This window comes from Heterocephalus glaber, unplaced genomic scaffold, assembly GCF_053883595.1.
Source record: "Heterocephalus glaber isolate CG9 unplaced genomic scaffold, H.glaber_assembly_v1.0 deba00001531, whole genome shotgun sequence".
In the NCBI taxonomy this organism is placed as follows: domain Eukaryota; kingdom Metazoa; phylum Chordata; class Mammalia; order Rodentia; family Bathyergidae; genus Heterocephalus; species Heterocephalus glaber.
In genome coordinates, this window is record NW_028258329.1 from 1,890,749 (window position 1) to 1,906,248 (window position 15,500).

The following is a 15,500-nucleotide window of genomic DNA, read 5'->3' on the forward strand; positions in this document are numbered from 1 at the left end:
ATGTAAATTTTGAAATTTAGAGGCCCAAACTTCCCCTTTTATTCATTTTTAGAATTGTCTTGAGTTTTCTTTGACCTTTACTCTTCTATAATAATTTTTTTCATTAAGTTTATTGGTACATTTTGGTGTCGTTATCTAAGAAACTATTGCCTAAGCCAAGGTCCTAAAGAAGCCCCAACATTTTAATCCATTATCTGTTTTAATTTTTACATATATATGAGGTAGGGTTCAGCCTTATTCTTTTAGTCATCCCAGCACCATTTGTTAAAAAGACTGTTTTCCCCATTGAATGGAATTGACCATAAATGTAAGGATTTATCCCTGAACTCTGTCTGAGTTTCTGAGTTATATCCTGCTGATCTGTGTATCTATTCTTATGCCAGTAACATGCTTTTTTCCTTTGATGGTACTTGGGATTAGACCTAGAGCCTGGCCTAATGCTAGTTAAGCACTCTACCACTGAGCTCTTATCTCCAGCCCTTTTTAAATTTTATTTTGAGACAGGCTTTCGCTAATTTCTCCAGGGTGGCCTTGAACTTGGTTGGGATTCTACTGGTTCAGCCCCCTAAGTACAGTAGTTGGGATTCTGGGTATGCACCACTGTACCTGGCTTTTTCTAGCAACTGGACTAGAAAGTAAGAGTTCCTAATATATTATGAAACTTGTTTTCTATTGTGGGAATTAGGTTGCTTTCAATGTTGGCTTTTACAAATAATAACACTTGTTGTTTCTATAAGGTAGAGCCCCCAAAATATTTATAGTATTTATAGGAAGCCTTCCGAAGTTGCTTTTTTTGGTCCTTTTTCTGTAAATCTGTCCATCATTCATGGTCCTTTGTTTCACCATGCTTATATAAATACAATATCGTTTATCACTTTTATGATTGTACTTTATAGGTTTAGATTTGTAGATTTAGATATGAGTAAGTTAAACATTTGAATATATATGATTTAGTTAGAGATAGCATTTGGCATAATTTTGTAAATAATATAAGGATGATATATATTATATGCCTTTTATTTTCTTCCACTTGGGTAGCCAATTGTCTTGACCACATAATGGATCTTTTCCCATTCATTAAAAAGGCTACCTCTTTCTGTATTAAGTTTTTATAAACTGAAAAAATAAAGTATTGAAATATATTCAATAAAATACCTCCATTTTAAAGTATTTTGACAAATATGTACACTATAACCACCACCAGAATTGTGATACAGAATATTTGAAGTACCTCCAAATGGTCCTTGATGTCTCTTTGAAGTAATTCCCTTTTTTGCCTCCAGGCCAACATCTATGTGCTTATTGTTCTAGAATTGCATATAATGGAATCATACAGTTCATACTCCTTTTTTGTTTGTTTGTTTTTCTTTCATTTAGCTTTTATGATTCATCTATATATTTTGTGTTCATCACTACTTTTGTTGTTTTTCTTATTTTTTGGTATAGTATGTCTATACCACAATTTGTTTTATTATTTACTTATTTTGATGTGAACATTTAGATTGTTCCCAGTTTTGGGCTGTTGTGTAAAAGGAATTCTTTGTTCACATGTCTTTTTATGAACATATGTTTTCAGTTTTTCTAGAACAAACACCTTAATTTAGAATTACTGGGTCACAGGTGAGTTTATGCTTATGTGTTAAGGAACTGCTAAAGTATTTTCCAAGTGATTATTCCACTTTACATTCTAACCATTGTGTTTGAGAGTTCCAGTTCCTTCAAATCCTTGTGAACATTTGATACTCTTCTTCAGTTGTAGACATTCTGGGGGGTGATAGCCCTTGGCTTTTTTGTTTGTTTTGTTTGTTTTCCTAGTACTTCCTCTCCCCAGTGCGGGTAGTCACTGTTGTACTTTCTGTCTCTGAATTTAATTCTTCCAGGTACCTTACCGAACTGGAGTCATGTATTTGTTCTTCTGTGTTCAGTTTATTTCAGTTAGCCTAATGACCTCATAGTTCATCCATGTAGTAATGTGCCAGAATTTAACTCTTTAAGGTTGAATAATATTTGTTGTGTGTGGGTGTATTGCATTTTAGCCACTCATTTACTAGAGGAATTTAGGTTGTTTGCACTTTGTGGCTGTGTAAATAATGCTGTTATGAACATTGGTGTACAAACATGTTTTGAGTCCCTGCTTTCAGGTCCTTGGCTGTGTACCTAGGAGTAGAGTTGATAGGTCACATGGTAATTCTCTAATGTTTTTGAGAAACTGCCACACTGTTTTCCACAGTGGTTGTACCATTTTACATTCCCACCAGCAGTGCATAAGAGTTCCAGTTTCTTTACATCCTCACAAAACTTAGTTTTATCCCCCCAAATTGCTGTTCTAATGGGTATGTGGAACATCAAAAAAATTGCCATTCAATTGGGTGTGAAGTCTTAATTTATATTTTTCTAGTGACCTATGTTGTTGAGAAGTTTCCTTTTGTGAATGTTAAGTGTTTTACACATTGTTTCATTCAGAGTGTAAGTCCTTTGTCACATAGATACATGTGTTTCTTTGGCATCTTAACTGATTTTCTGGCTACTGATAATTATTAATTACTAAGATAGTGTTGAAATCTCCAACTATAATTTTGAATTTCCTGTCCATTTCTACTTCATATATTTTAAAGCTGTGTTATTAAGTGTATTGATATTTAGAACTGTTAAATATCTCTGATAAATTGATCTTTATCATTATGACATTCCTGTGTTTATCTAATAATGTTTCTTATCCTGAAGTCTCATTTGTCCCTTATTAATGTAGCCACTTGTATCTTATGATTAATTTTTGCTTATTATATCTTTTGGTATCCTATTACTTTCAAGTGACCTATGATTAAATTTAATATTTCTTTTAGTTAGCGTATACTTGCATATTGTTTTTATTTCTTCTCTCTTCAGTACCGAACTCAGGGTGTGGTGTCACTGAGCTAAATCTCCAGCTTGCTTATTGTTGTTTGATTGTTGGTTTTTACCATCTCTGCTTTATGAGGATTCAGTCCATTTACATTTATTATAATTGGTAATATTGTTGTGTTTGATGTTTCTGTTTGTCTTTTTAAAATTTTCCTGCTTTCTTTCACTATTTATTATCCATTTGTCCTATTTTTCTTTTTTTAATATTTCCTTTCCTAAAGCCTTTTTTGGGATTAATTGAACAATTCTTTATGATTTTATTGTTTCCACTATTAACTTGTACCTCTTATTTCCTCTCAGCCCCAGTGGTCACTCTGGGACAGTGGTGGCGAGCCAATGGCACGCATGCCGCAGCGGGCTGTTTATATCATTGAAAGCTCTGGAAGGTTCACCATCACCACTCTAGGATTTAAAGTATGCACCTTTAACTTAGTCTACCTTCAGAAATACTATACCTTTCGGTGTATAATGTAAGAACGTTAGAGTAGTGTACATCTTTTTATGTTCGTTCCCCTTGTCCTTTTTGCTGTTGTGGCCTTATATTTACTTCTGTATGTTATAAATTCCACAGTAGATTTTTTTTTGACTAGTTCTTAGAAATTTAAAAAGAGTAGCATTTTTTGCATTTACTCTTAACATTTACTATTTTCATTTCTTTTATGTAGATTTAATGTACATAACTTTCATAGATGCAGGTTTCTTTATATGAAGAACTTTAACATTGGTACATTGAGGCTCTTTACTGGCCGAAAATATTTCAGCCTCCATTTGCATGGAAATACCTTTATTTCATTTACTATTCAATGTTTTATTACAAAATTTTCAAACTTACAAAGACTTCAAAACTGATGAATTTTCGAAACCTCAAAATTAATATTTTGCTGTATCTGCTTTGTCTTATCTATCCACTTTAGTACAATAAAAGAAACATTGCCATCACTACCCCTCAGAATACTCCTTTCTTCACATACACCTATCCATTGTTCTTGCCACTTACTGAAGCAGTTCTGGAAGTCCTTTTTGGTGAGTGTCTTTATGCAGTACGATCAAGAACAACTGTGAATGCTAAGTGCCATTGAACAGAAAGACAGGCTTGTGAAAACATTTCAGTGTGTCCTCACCACCTTACTCTCCGGATCTGGTACTGTGTGACTTCTGGCTCTTCCCCAGAGTCAAAATGACCATGAGGCAAACATTTTGAATGAATTCAGGACATTGAGGCAGCCACGGCAGCGCAACTAAAGACACTCATGAAAGAGGACTCCAGAGCCGGTTCAGAAACTGGCAGGTAGGTGTTTGAGGCAAGGGGGAGGATTTTGAGGGAGATGAATGACAATGCTTCTTTTACTGTAATAATTTTTTTAAAAAAATTATATATTCACTCTTATTTTTATCATACCCTCATAGTAACTAAAACAGTCATATAGTACTGAATTTAATAACTAGAATTTAGTGAATTATTCCATTTGTTTACCACTCTGTAACATACCACCTTAACTGTCATAACTTAAATATCAGCAGTCACTTATTTTGCTTATGAATCTCTCTTTTTTTGGGGGGGGGTACCGGAGATCGGACTCAGGACCGTGTGCTTGCAGGGCAGGTGCGGTGCCACTGAGATAAATCCTCAGCTCATGAATCTCTTAATTTGAACAGGGATTGGCAAGGAGATCCTGTCTTAGCTCTAAGCATATCAGCTTTACTTGATGACTGGAGGCTAGAGTCACTTGAGGACTTGCTCTCGCACATTTCCAGATCGGTGCATGTGTCAGACTTCAGCTGGAGCTCTGGTCTGGGACGCTTACATGCTGCTTTGACATATAGCTTGCTGACTTACTTACCATGCAGCTGCATTCCTCACAGCATGGTTGGCAGTCTCAAGAGTGAGCACATCAACATAGCAAGGTAGAAGTCAATAGCATTTTTATAATTCAGCATCAAAAGTCATGTACTGTGTGGGCCGGGGATTTAGCTCAGTGGTTCCACCACCTGCCTTGCAAGCGCAAGGTCCTGAGTTTGATCCCCGGTACCAAAAAAAAAGTCATGTATTCTGCGCTCTTGATTGAAAGAGTCCCAGAGGGTACTGAAGTTACAGGAGAGACATAAACTCCCCTACCTAATGCAAGAATGCCATTGTTACATCGTTAAGAAGAGCCTGTGGATGAATTATTGTAGTGGCCAATTTTGGAAAATAGTCTTCAATATGTACGTTTCATGAGTTTTGACAAATGCATGCGCACTGTACAATAAAGTCCTCTCAAGTGTATAGAACTTAACTATTAAGTCCTTTCCCCTACACTGCTCCCAAGGTCAACCATTTTTCTGTTTTCGTCATTGATTAGCTTGTTCAAACTGTGTCCCCCTTTTTGGAAAAATGTTAAATAATCAAAAAGAAAGTTTTGTTATATATGTGCACTAATGATACATTTTTATGTGGCCTAAGACAATTTCTCTTCACTTACAAAATGAGAGCAAGTAAAGGTGGGCTGAAACTGCACTAGAACTTCATGTAAATAGATCACACGGTGCTTTTTATTGAAAAAGGTCTCTTTTACCCGGCATGTTTTTGGGATTCAGCCATGTTATTTCAGGCTTAAGTGGTCTGGAACTTCATTCTTCTGTTAAGGAACATCTTGGCTATTTTCAGATTCTGACTATTCTGCATAAAGCTGAAATTAGCATTTATGTGAAAAAAGTATTTTTATGGACACATGTGATTTTTTTTTTTTGTAGGTAAATACCTAGGAATGCAAATACTGTCTCACAGTTACAAATTACCAGATGTTTTCCTCAAATTAGACCTTTTATTTATATTACCACCAATTTCTGCAAGTACCAGTTGCCCTACATCCTTGTCAATATTTGGGGCTTTTAGTCTTTTTAATTTAACCATTCAGGTGGATGTATAATGGTTTTTCTTCATTTGTTGAAGGAATTTTCACTTGAAATTCCAGAGTGATGTATTTTTCTTATACATTTGTTTCTAATGAAAAGTTTGGTTCTACTTAATCTTTCTTCCCCAGTACTTAAAGCTGGTGCTTCTTTTTCCCTCTCCCCCCATCCTTAGCCCTTTTTATGTTTTATTTTAAGACAGGCTCTCACTAAGTTGCCCACAGTGGCCTAGAACTTGCCATCCTCCTGCCTCAGCCTCCCGAGTAGCTAGGGTTACAGGTGTGCGCCACCACACTCCACTCTGAATTCTTAAGGTTTCTCTGTGTCACTCTCTTTGTGATTATCCAGCTGAGAGTTGTAGGGGTTTTTTGGGGTGTATTTTTAAAAGATGTGTGCATATGTTTTCATCAGATTTGGAAAATTGTTAACAGTCATTTCTAGTTTATGTATTTTTTTAACCACACTATTTCATCTTTTCTTGGGACTCCTGTTAAATGTATGTTAGACCATTTGATCTTGTTCACAGCTCATTAGCATCCTGTTTATTTTTCAGTCTTTTTGTCTTGTGTTTTAGTTTGCTTTGTATTTCACTATCTTTCTCTTGCAGTGATAAACAATTTTGGGTATTTTATTGCATTTCTAGAAGTTGATTTGACTCATTTTCATGTTTTCAATTTCTTTCTTTGACTTTTTGGGCATATTTGTAAAAGGTATTTGAGAATGTTTGTCTATTGATTCCCTCAACCTTGTCAATTCTGGGTCTGTTAATTTTTCTCTTGGTCTTGGTTATCAAATTGACTGTTGCAGTTTGTGTGATTTTATGCAGATAACCTCATTTAATTAATGGTCCCAAAGCAAGAATAGTGATGCTAGCAGTTAGAACATGTCAGAAAGAAACTGTAAAGTGCTTCCTGTATCGTCTTAACATCGTCCTGAAAGAAGGGTGCAAGTAGAGTACAAATAGCTATTTGCAGAGACAGTCACATCTTTTATTGTAGTATATTGTTATGCTTTATTTTATTGCTGTAAACCTCTTACTGGGTCTGATTTGTAAGTTAAACTTTATCATATGTATGTATGTGCAGTAAAAAACTGCAGAGTCTGGTACAGCGTCAGGCATCACTGGTGGGGTGGTCTTGGACTTTGAATGGGGGAACGACTATACTGCATGTAAGTCAGATGTTTGGTAGGATGGGTTATTAAATGATTGACTTGCAAGATTTTCAGCTTTAAAGGAGCATCTGTAATCAGTTATGTCTGCGTTTTTTCTTTTAATGTGTTTGTGAGATTTATTGTTGACTGCCATAATTGATTACTTAAGATAGTTGCTCTGTAGTATTTGTTTTGGGAATATACCACAGTTTGTTCTGCTGTTGGACATTTTAGTGATTTTTGGTTTGTGGCTATTAAGAATATTGCTGCTGAGCATTCCAGTGAATGTCTTTTTGAGAATATATGTACTTACATCTGTTTCTTGTACTTGGTGAATTTTCAAGTCATAGGATGTGCGTATATTTAGTTTAGTATATACTGTGCTTGAATAGCTGGTAGCAAGTTCCTTGGAAAAAAAGTGACATTCTTCTATTAGAAACAAAACTTTAGTTATTATTCTTACATATTTAGTCTATGAAATAAACTTTTGTTAATGTGGGAAGAAATGGTATCCTCCTTTGTTCATACATGAATTGCATTTGGAACTAGCTCAAGATATTTTGTCAAGCAATAGATCCTGACTCCTTTTTTTTCCCCTCCAGTACAGTCACTGTTACTATAAAAATAAAAATATGGATAAAATAATCCTTGTCATCCAGTTTAGCGTTGACTATAGCTGTAATGTAAAGTATAAAATTACAGCTATAAGGCAGAAATGAATAAACTGCTTTATGGTGTTGAGAACAAGCATTAATACACAGAGGAGGCAGTGGTTGTGATAGGAGAATCCTCTAGAAGGGCGTCTTGCTGAGATGGTTCTTTGGTTCTTTAGTGACAGGACTGGCTCTGGCACCTGGAGGTGATGTCATTGTGTAGACCCGGTGCTGGCCTGGCTGAGGAGGTGCTGCGGAGGATCTAAGTAATGTTGAAGGGGCCTAGTGTCTGTCCTGTTGGCACTGGGGAGCACAGAAGTGTTTGAATACTGGAGTGAAATGGCCAGATTCTAATTTTTAGGGGGATAATTCCAGCAGCAGTTTTGGAGGAAAAGGTAAAATGGAAATGAGATAAAATAATGTGGCTCTCAAGTATGGCATTGTTGGTAAGCATGGATGATAAAAGGAAAGTAAGAGGGATTTTTAAAGGTATAGAGTTCGAATATACATTTAAAAAGTGGGGTGCAAGTGAATGAGCATGACCTTTAGCATCAAATTAGGTTTGAAACTTAACTTTGCACTTGCTAGTTAAAGGACCTAAAATGAGTCATTTAGGAGTTTCCTCTTTTGTAATGTGTTTATTCTGTGGACATGTTAAAGCACTGGAAGTATGAAAGTGAATGATATGCATATGCTGTTAGAATGCAGTCTGGAAAAAGGCTGGACTGGCAGGTTTTGGCCAAATTGTGTAGTCGCTTTTGACGTGATTAGGAGATTTTGGTTAATTCAAAAGCAAGTAAAAAGTATCAGAAGAACTGGAGATAGTATTGGAGTCTGGGGGAATTCCTTACGTAGATTGTTGTGCAGTTTGCTATACTGGAAGGAGAGACGGAATAGGACTCAAACTCTTCTGCTTTGGGTGACTAGACTGACAGTGCTCCCATGCCCTCACAGGATTTGGTGTGTCTGATCAATCTTGGTCATCCTTTGTGAAGGACATTTTTCCTCTCAGACTAAGCACTCTATTATGATGTGCACCGCTCCCGGTATTTCTCTTTCCCATTCCTTAACTGTACATTTTAATTACATCATTTGTTGTGGTTTTTATTATTTGTGCCCATTTCCTTCACAATGCAAGAGGACAAGAGATTATGTGAAGGTTTTGTTTCGTTTTGTTTTTTTGGTAATGCATTTTATCCACTTAGTGGCCACTGAATCTAATTGACCTATTTTGAGTTATTTGATGGCCCAGAATTAGTGGTTAGGCTAAATAAAAATGAGAGGTAGAAAATACAGAATGGCACCAAAATTTTCTTTTCTGTACCTAGAAAGACTGTGAGATCAGGAATATTCACGGTAGACTGAATTTTCTGTGAAATGGTTGAGTTCAGTTTTACAAAGACTGTCCTTGGGTGCTAATGAGACATTCAGGTGGTTGTGAGCCTTTGGTAACTGGCAGTTATGGGCTGATAATCCCAGAGATACGGGCGTGAAGGTGTGCAGTTAGGGTCAAAGTGTAAGGGTACAGTGGGAGTGGGATCTGTGCGTCCCATAGATATCTGTTAGAAATACAGATCCATACACCCCACCTCAGGCACTGAGGCAGAACCTTGAGTGGAACCCAGGAAGTTGCATTTTGATATATTCCTTGGGTGATTCTACTGTAGACCAAGGTTTTATACTCAGTTCTTAGAAGTCATAAAATTTGGTTAATTCTCTTAAAAATACTTAATGCAGTGTATTCATTTTCTTCCATTGGCTTGTAGGATACTGGGTGGATTTAAAGGAACTAATTAAAAGACATTAATTCCTGTTCCACTGAGGGATGCCAGTTGTTTACAAATGATTTAAGAATTTACAGAGATTATTTTGGTTCTTGTGTTAAGCTTCTGAATAAGTTGTGTAGTTTTTTTGGAGAGGTAAGAATTACTTGTTCAGTCGTTTATTTAAGTATGATCATTGTCTCAGTGTGTTGAGGCACTGTTATGTGCTAGGAAAGCATTATATATGCTTTTAAGTTCATTTTCTTTAGTACAGCAGCCTGACACTTGAGACTCAGAGGTCAAAGGAACTGGTCATAGTTAGTTAATACTCTAGGACCTGGTAGTACATAGATAATCCATATTTTTACATAGCAAGTGCTCAGCATATAAAATTTAATGAAAAGTAAAATTACTCTTAAGTATCAGAAAGGACTAGAAGCATGTAGTCAACCAGTTTTCATATATTTTTAGCCTGTTTTTATGGAGGATAATGAAATGGAAAGCACTAAGCTTCGTGGATGAAAATGGGAAACATGGTTTTGTCAGCTAAAAGCATGCAGGCCACAGGGCCTGCCTAGTCACCCTGCCACACATTCTGGCAGCAACAGCAGGGTAATTGTCTTTTGATACATTTTTGGGTGTTCGTAAATACCATGGAAGATGAATTTGCTTTGGTTTTATAATGAATTCTAGTAATTTTTTGGAAGTTTATCCAGTTGTTTATATAAAAAGAATTGAGTGAGGTGTTTTATATTTTAGGTTAAAAATCTGTAAGAGGCTGATTTTAGAATTCACCAGCTCCTCAGAAGTTTGGCGAAATATGGTATGTTTCTGTTTCATTTTTTGAAATTCATATTGCATGAATTATCTTAATGTCACAGTAAGAATGACAGTTGCGTGCAGCAAATTAGGGCATCTGTCATTTTTAAAACATTGTACCAGTTGGGAAATAACTATGCTACCAGGTATACTGTAGGAGGGACTCAAGTGATGTGCTGAAAGAATTCACAGCTATGAGGTAGACAGATACAAAATAACGTATTTAAAAAGATTGGGGGGTTACATTTTGCTCTTAGGCCATGGGTATTAATACTTGCTTCCATTTGTGAGCGCGTAAAATGCCAGGCACTTTTGTGACCATTTTAGATCTTAACTAGTTCATCTTCATTACAACCCGTACTACTGTTAACTTAATTCCATCTATAAGAAAATGGGGTTCAGAGAGGTTAAGTAACTTGCCCAAGATTTCCCAGCTAGAAGTAATTAAACAGGGACATGAATCTAGACCGGCTTTGGAGCCTGTTTGTCTTCTTTTGAGCACTGGACCCTGTAAAAGAGGGAACTGGAAGAGAGTACTTGACTTATTAATTGTCAAAACATATATAGTTCAATAAACCAATTAAAGCTATTTTTAACATTTTTATTTTTATTTTTAGAAGTTGGAAAGTTTGACTCATTTGGATCTTATAAATCCACATACACTATTAATCTCATGAGAAGCCAAGAGGGAACTAACTACATCATCACCCTGTTCATTTCAGGAGTGCCATTGCCTGTTTTCTGTATTGCCTCAGCCGTGCCTAGGTCCTTATTAAAAGACATATAGTTATGAAAGGGAAATTTGGGAAATTATTTCTTATAGGGATTGTAAATCCTATTTGTTGGGATTCCCTAAACTCAGGCCAACCATAGCCCCTATCTGGATTTGAAGCCCTATTTTTATAGCTACAGAAGTATGGGCTCAAGCATTGATGTTTTAACCCTTTTCTTGAGGTTTTCATATATACCTTGCTGCTTTATATTGGATTCTGGGTCTATGCTATTAAACCACCTTCTCTGCTAGTCTGTTGGTAGTTTGAAGGTAGTAATTATGAAGGGTCTTTCTCCTAATTTTCTCATCTTTCCTTAGTTCGTGCCTCAGTTTTGGCCTGGTCATCAGTGGAAAAATTAATTATATGAAATGATTTAGGATATTTCAGATGTGTATCTTTGCTAGAGTTACAGTATGATTAAGGAGGCCTGCTACATCTGATCGCAACTCTCAGGAAAGTTTGGCTAAGACCATCTGTGGGAGAAAAAAAATACTTGGTTGAGGGAGCATGTGTTCATATTTTACTATATTCTTTAATAAAATAGAATGTAATGGGTTCATGATTGAGAGTAGAACACATGTTTTTTTGTGTGCAATGCCCAAGGGTTTTGGCTAATGTTAGATGACTCTACTTAAATACAGAAATAAGTAGGACTAAATTTGGGGGTGTGTGTGTATGTGTGTGTGTAAAACTGTTTCATTAAGAATTTGCCTACCTGGTGACTTTTTCCACCAGTTTAAGAATCCTGTGATTAAATTAGTCCCATTTAAACTCTTGCCAGAATGATAAGGTCTCAGTCCACGCTCTAAATCCTTGGTCATTTATGTATATTTGAATTGTAAAACCATAGCAAAACTAAATCAAAACAAAACAAAAAATCCTCCCCTAGGTAGAAAGTCAGTAGATCTTGGTTTTAGTTCTAATTCTAAATCTTGGGCAAGTTGATTAATCACTCTGAGGCTCATTATTATTGTCATTATTATTATTTAATTCTTAACGTAGCTGCCTTGATTATGTGAGACTTAGTTATCTCAAGACTCAAGATACCATTGACCAAAATGCTTTGTAAAAAAGTCATAAAAAATACAAGGGACTATTGCAGGTTAAGCCCCTTATCCAAAATGCCTGGGGCCAGACATGTTTCATATGTCATTTTTACAGATTTTGGAATATTTGCATAGATCTCACTGGTTGAGCACCGCTGATCCAAAAAATCCAAAATCTGAAATGTCCCAAAATCCCAAACTTTAGAGTTGCTGACATGACTGTAAAGTTGTAGATTTTAAAGTGTCTTGGACTTTTAGGTTAGGGATATTTTACCTATATCACATTTTCTCAAGTGAAGACATCATTTTAAGAAAATAACGTGTGGAAAAATGGTCCATGAAAGCTTTCTTATGATAATTATTTGAGAAAATTTTCATTGCTACCTAATTGAAACTTTGAAGATAATTTATTGAACAATGAATTGGGTTTATATACTAAGATGTTCTAACTGAAGATTTGTTTAATTTATTAGAGTTATTAAGCCTACGATCAGATCAAGTTAGCAGCTAGACCCGTGTGACAGCCTGTTTCTAATCAGTGACTCAGCTGTACTCACCCTGATGCCACCGAATGGCCACAGCTAGTAAAAGGTAATTTTGAATATTATTTTACAGCCTTTAAAAGGCTGTCATTGTAAAGTGAAATACGTGCTGTAAAAAAATGAAGAAAATGTATAGTGGCAGGAATACTGTTAAGAATAGAGGACCTAAAAGGTGACCTATTTTTCCACTTAATTTCCTCCTAAAATATTTGTCTCTACTCCCCTTCCCCCCCATTCCTGAGATTATGAGCATTTTAGAGAAGTAATGGACAATTTCCCACTATGCATTTTACAGTGTGCCTTTTGTGTGGTGGAAATTTAAATACTTCTCTGGAAACTTTTGCAACGTTGATAAAACTAGTATACTCTTCTCTCCTAGAGAGTTACAGTGAAGTTAAAAGGAGTGGCTTACACGATGGAGAAGCTACACCAGTGTTATTGGAAGTGAGCCACCATTTGAATTTGCTAGCTCATGTTGCAGTATTCAAATTAGTGGGCTTTTGGGATCATATTTTCTGCCATTTTAAATCAAGATCTAAAATTGAGATGAGAATAATAAGATTTATTTTTTATTTTCTAATGTTACTTTGTTATATTTCTGTTTTAAGATACCTTTTTGTGATTTATTATTCTGGCAAACCTAAGGATAACTTAAGTGAGCAGATTTTTAAAAATAAGATTTTTCCCTTTGGTTGTACGTTCGAATTGGTAAAATTAGTGTTATGTACTGGATTCTTATTTCTAACATACTGGCAATAGAGAATAAATTCGCTCCTGAGCCAAAACAAAGCTTAGAAACTATTATTAGATGTATGTCTGTGTCATAATTTTGAGAGTTTGAATCTTAACATTAGGATATACTTAATATCTTATTTATAATATTATAGATAAACAATGAGCAAAGTGACTAGAAATTTATTCAGACATACACTATTAGTATAAGAAAAATATTTCTAGTAGTTGTGTGTATAATTACTTTTCTCTTGACTAAGAAAGTTTACAGTTTGATAGAAAGAAATCTGCTATGTTTAAGATGTAGGACAGATTAAATTTAGGGTAAAAAATCTTGCAATCCTTATTCTTTTGTCCTTCTAGAGTGGATTAGTTTAAATTATTTGGTTTGACTTAAGTGGCTTTCAATATCTCACTTTCATATGTGTAAGCGTTAAGTAGTAATATATATTTACAAACATTTGGTGACATTTTGATACTAATATTCACGTATTCTTTTGTGTAGGGAACAGAAATTGGGAAAACGGATACAGATACCACTTGATCTGTTGAATCCTGTCCCATTTCAGGGTCTCAGAGCTTTACTGAGCTTCCATATTGCACTTCTGAGACTTGGATTTGTTTTCCTACTTCCTCGTGTCTTCCCTTTTTCCAGTAATATTTTTTTCCCTGTCGTGGTGCCCTCACATTTTTCTCTCTTTCTCTGTAAATTTTGAAACTTTTGCTGCCTGTCTGTTTAAAAGCTTCTGATCTGCCCCTCTTTCCTTAGTGCCGGCAGGTTTATGTTTTGTTTTGCAAGCCAGCTCTGCTTCCTTACAGTATGACATCTGATGGTGGAGGGCCACATTTTCAAAAATGAGTCAGCTGATACATGGCGTTATCAGCGTTTTTAGCCCTCCTGTCTAGGAGATGCAAGTTTGGAAGCATTCTTGGGAACTTACCCGCAAGGCTGGCGGAGACCAGCTGTGTCCCAGAGGTGATTGGCTTGCTCCCTGGGGGAGATGATAGAGAAAATCTTTGCATTAGTTTCACTGCCACCTGAAGCTTGCCTCTTTTAGTTCTTATGTAATTTTGTGCAAAATTGAAACTATAAATATACTACAAAGATCTAAATATTTAAGGTGCTGGGGGCCTTTTAAAAATTTTAATCTTTTCCTTCTTTGAATCTGAATGCACTGCAGTAAGTGTATTTTTAATTTTTTTTAATTTTTTTAGTAAGTGTATTTTTGAAAGTCTTATAAAGAAGTGTTTTTTTAAAGCTAAGAAATTAGAAAACAGATTTCCACCATACAAGTGACTCTTCATTTTAAGAGTCTTTCCTTTAAAAGTTTAGCTTTTGACCTAAACTTTTTTTTCTCATTTTGGCAACTTGAAAGTGTTTTAAATAGGTATTATATTGATTGTCCTTTCAAAATTATCTGTTACACAAACTGATGCTGCTTATAAGAATGAAGAAGATAACAGATTTATTTTTAATATGATAGGGGTAGGAAAAACTGATTCATGCCCCCTAAAATGGAAATGAAAGCATAATCCTAAGAATTTTGAATATTTCTATGTAAGACAGCTATAGTATATTCAGAAAATAAAGAAAATAGTTGGCAACTATTTAAAACTAAAGTTAATTCACAGTTTTCTAGAGTAGAATATTAATATCCCAGGTGATATACATTGAACAATTAGTATAAACCGCCAATGTGTTTTTTGTGGAAACCTAATTTTTTTGTTGAACCAACGTAATCATGGTCAGTATGTCACGTCTGATACAAGTGTTCACAATTCACCAAGGCTTACATTTTAGTTTCAGTTAAGTGGAGCACAGGTTGGAAAACTTTTTCGTAAAGGATCGCATCATTTTTTAGGTTTTGTGGCCACAAGTACTCAGCCCTGCTCTTTTCTTGTGAAAACAGCCATAGGAAATGCCTAAATGAGTGACAGAAACAGGTGTCTGGCCCAAGCTTCAGTTTGTCTGCCCCTGCTATAGTTTGCTGACCCCTTTATCTAAAATTTGAGACCATGACTACCACTGAGTTTAATGTGGATAATAAGTATTTGGCTATAGAGAATTTCAGTCATGTTTTTATTACACATATTTGACTTTGTGAATAATTTGGGATTATATTGTTTTTCTTCAATGAAGATAGTGTTTGTAATTGCTTTTTTTTTAAGAAAAAGCATTGAGTTTATTAGTCCAGCCCTTAAAATAAATGTTGTATGGCAATCTCAG

General features: G+C 35.4%; 1 protein-coding gene across 9 annotated transcripts in view; it reads left to right on the top strand.

Annotated features, from left to right (window-relative positions):
• Window positions 1-15,500, top strand: part of Ube3a (ubiquitin protein ligase E3A) — a 94,366-nt gene that overhangs the window by 9,883 nt on the left and 68,983 nt on the right. For 2 of the 9 annotated variants that reach the window (XM_004872177.3, XM_004872178.4), the window contains exons 2-3: window positions 10,121-10,184; window positions 12,473-12,590. The exons of 2 other annotated variants lie outside the window; for them this stretch is intronic. In XM_004872177.3, the coding sequence (XP_004872234.1) occupies window positions 12,571-12,590 (20 nt within the window). In that variant the 5' untranslated portion in view covers window positions 10,121-10,184; window positions 12,473-12,570. Of the gene's footprint in view, window positions 1-3,201; window positions 3,316-10,120; window positions 10,185-12,472; window positions 12,591-12,920; window positions 12,986-15,500 lie in introns of those variants that run through there. 5 more of the 9 variants (XM_021250170.2, XM_021250168.2, XM_087188208.1 and 2 more) reach the window with 4 other exon arrangements.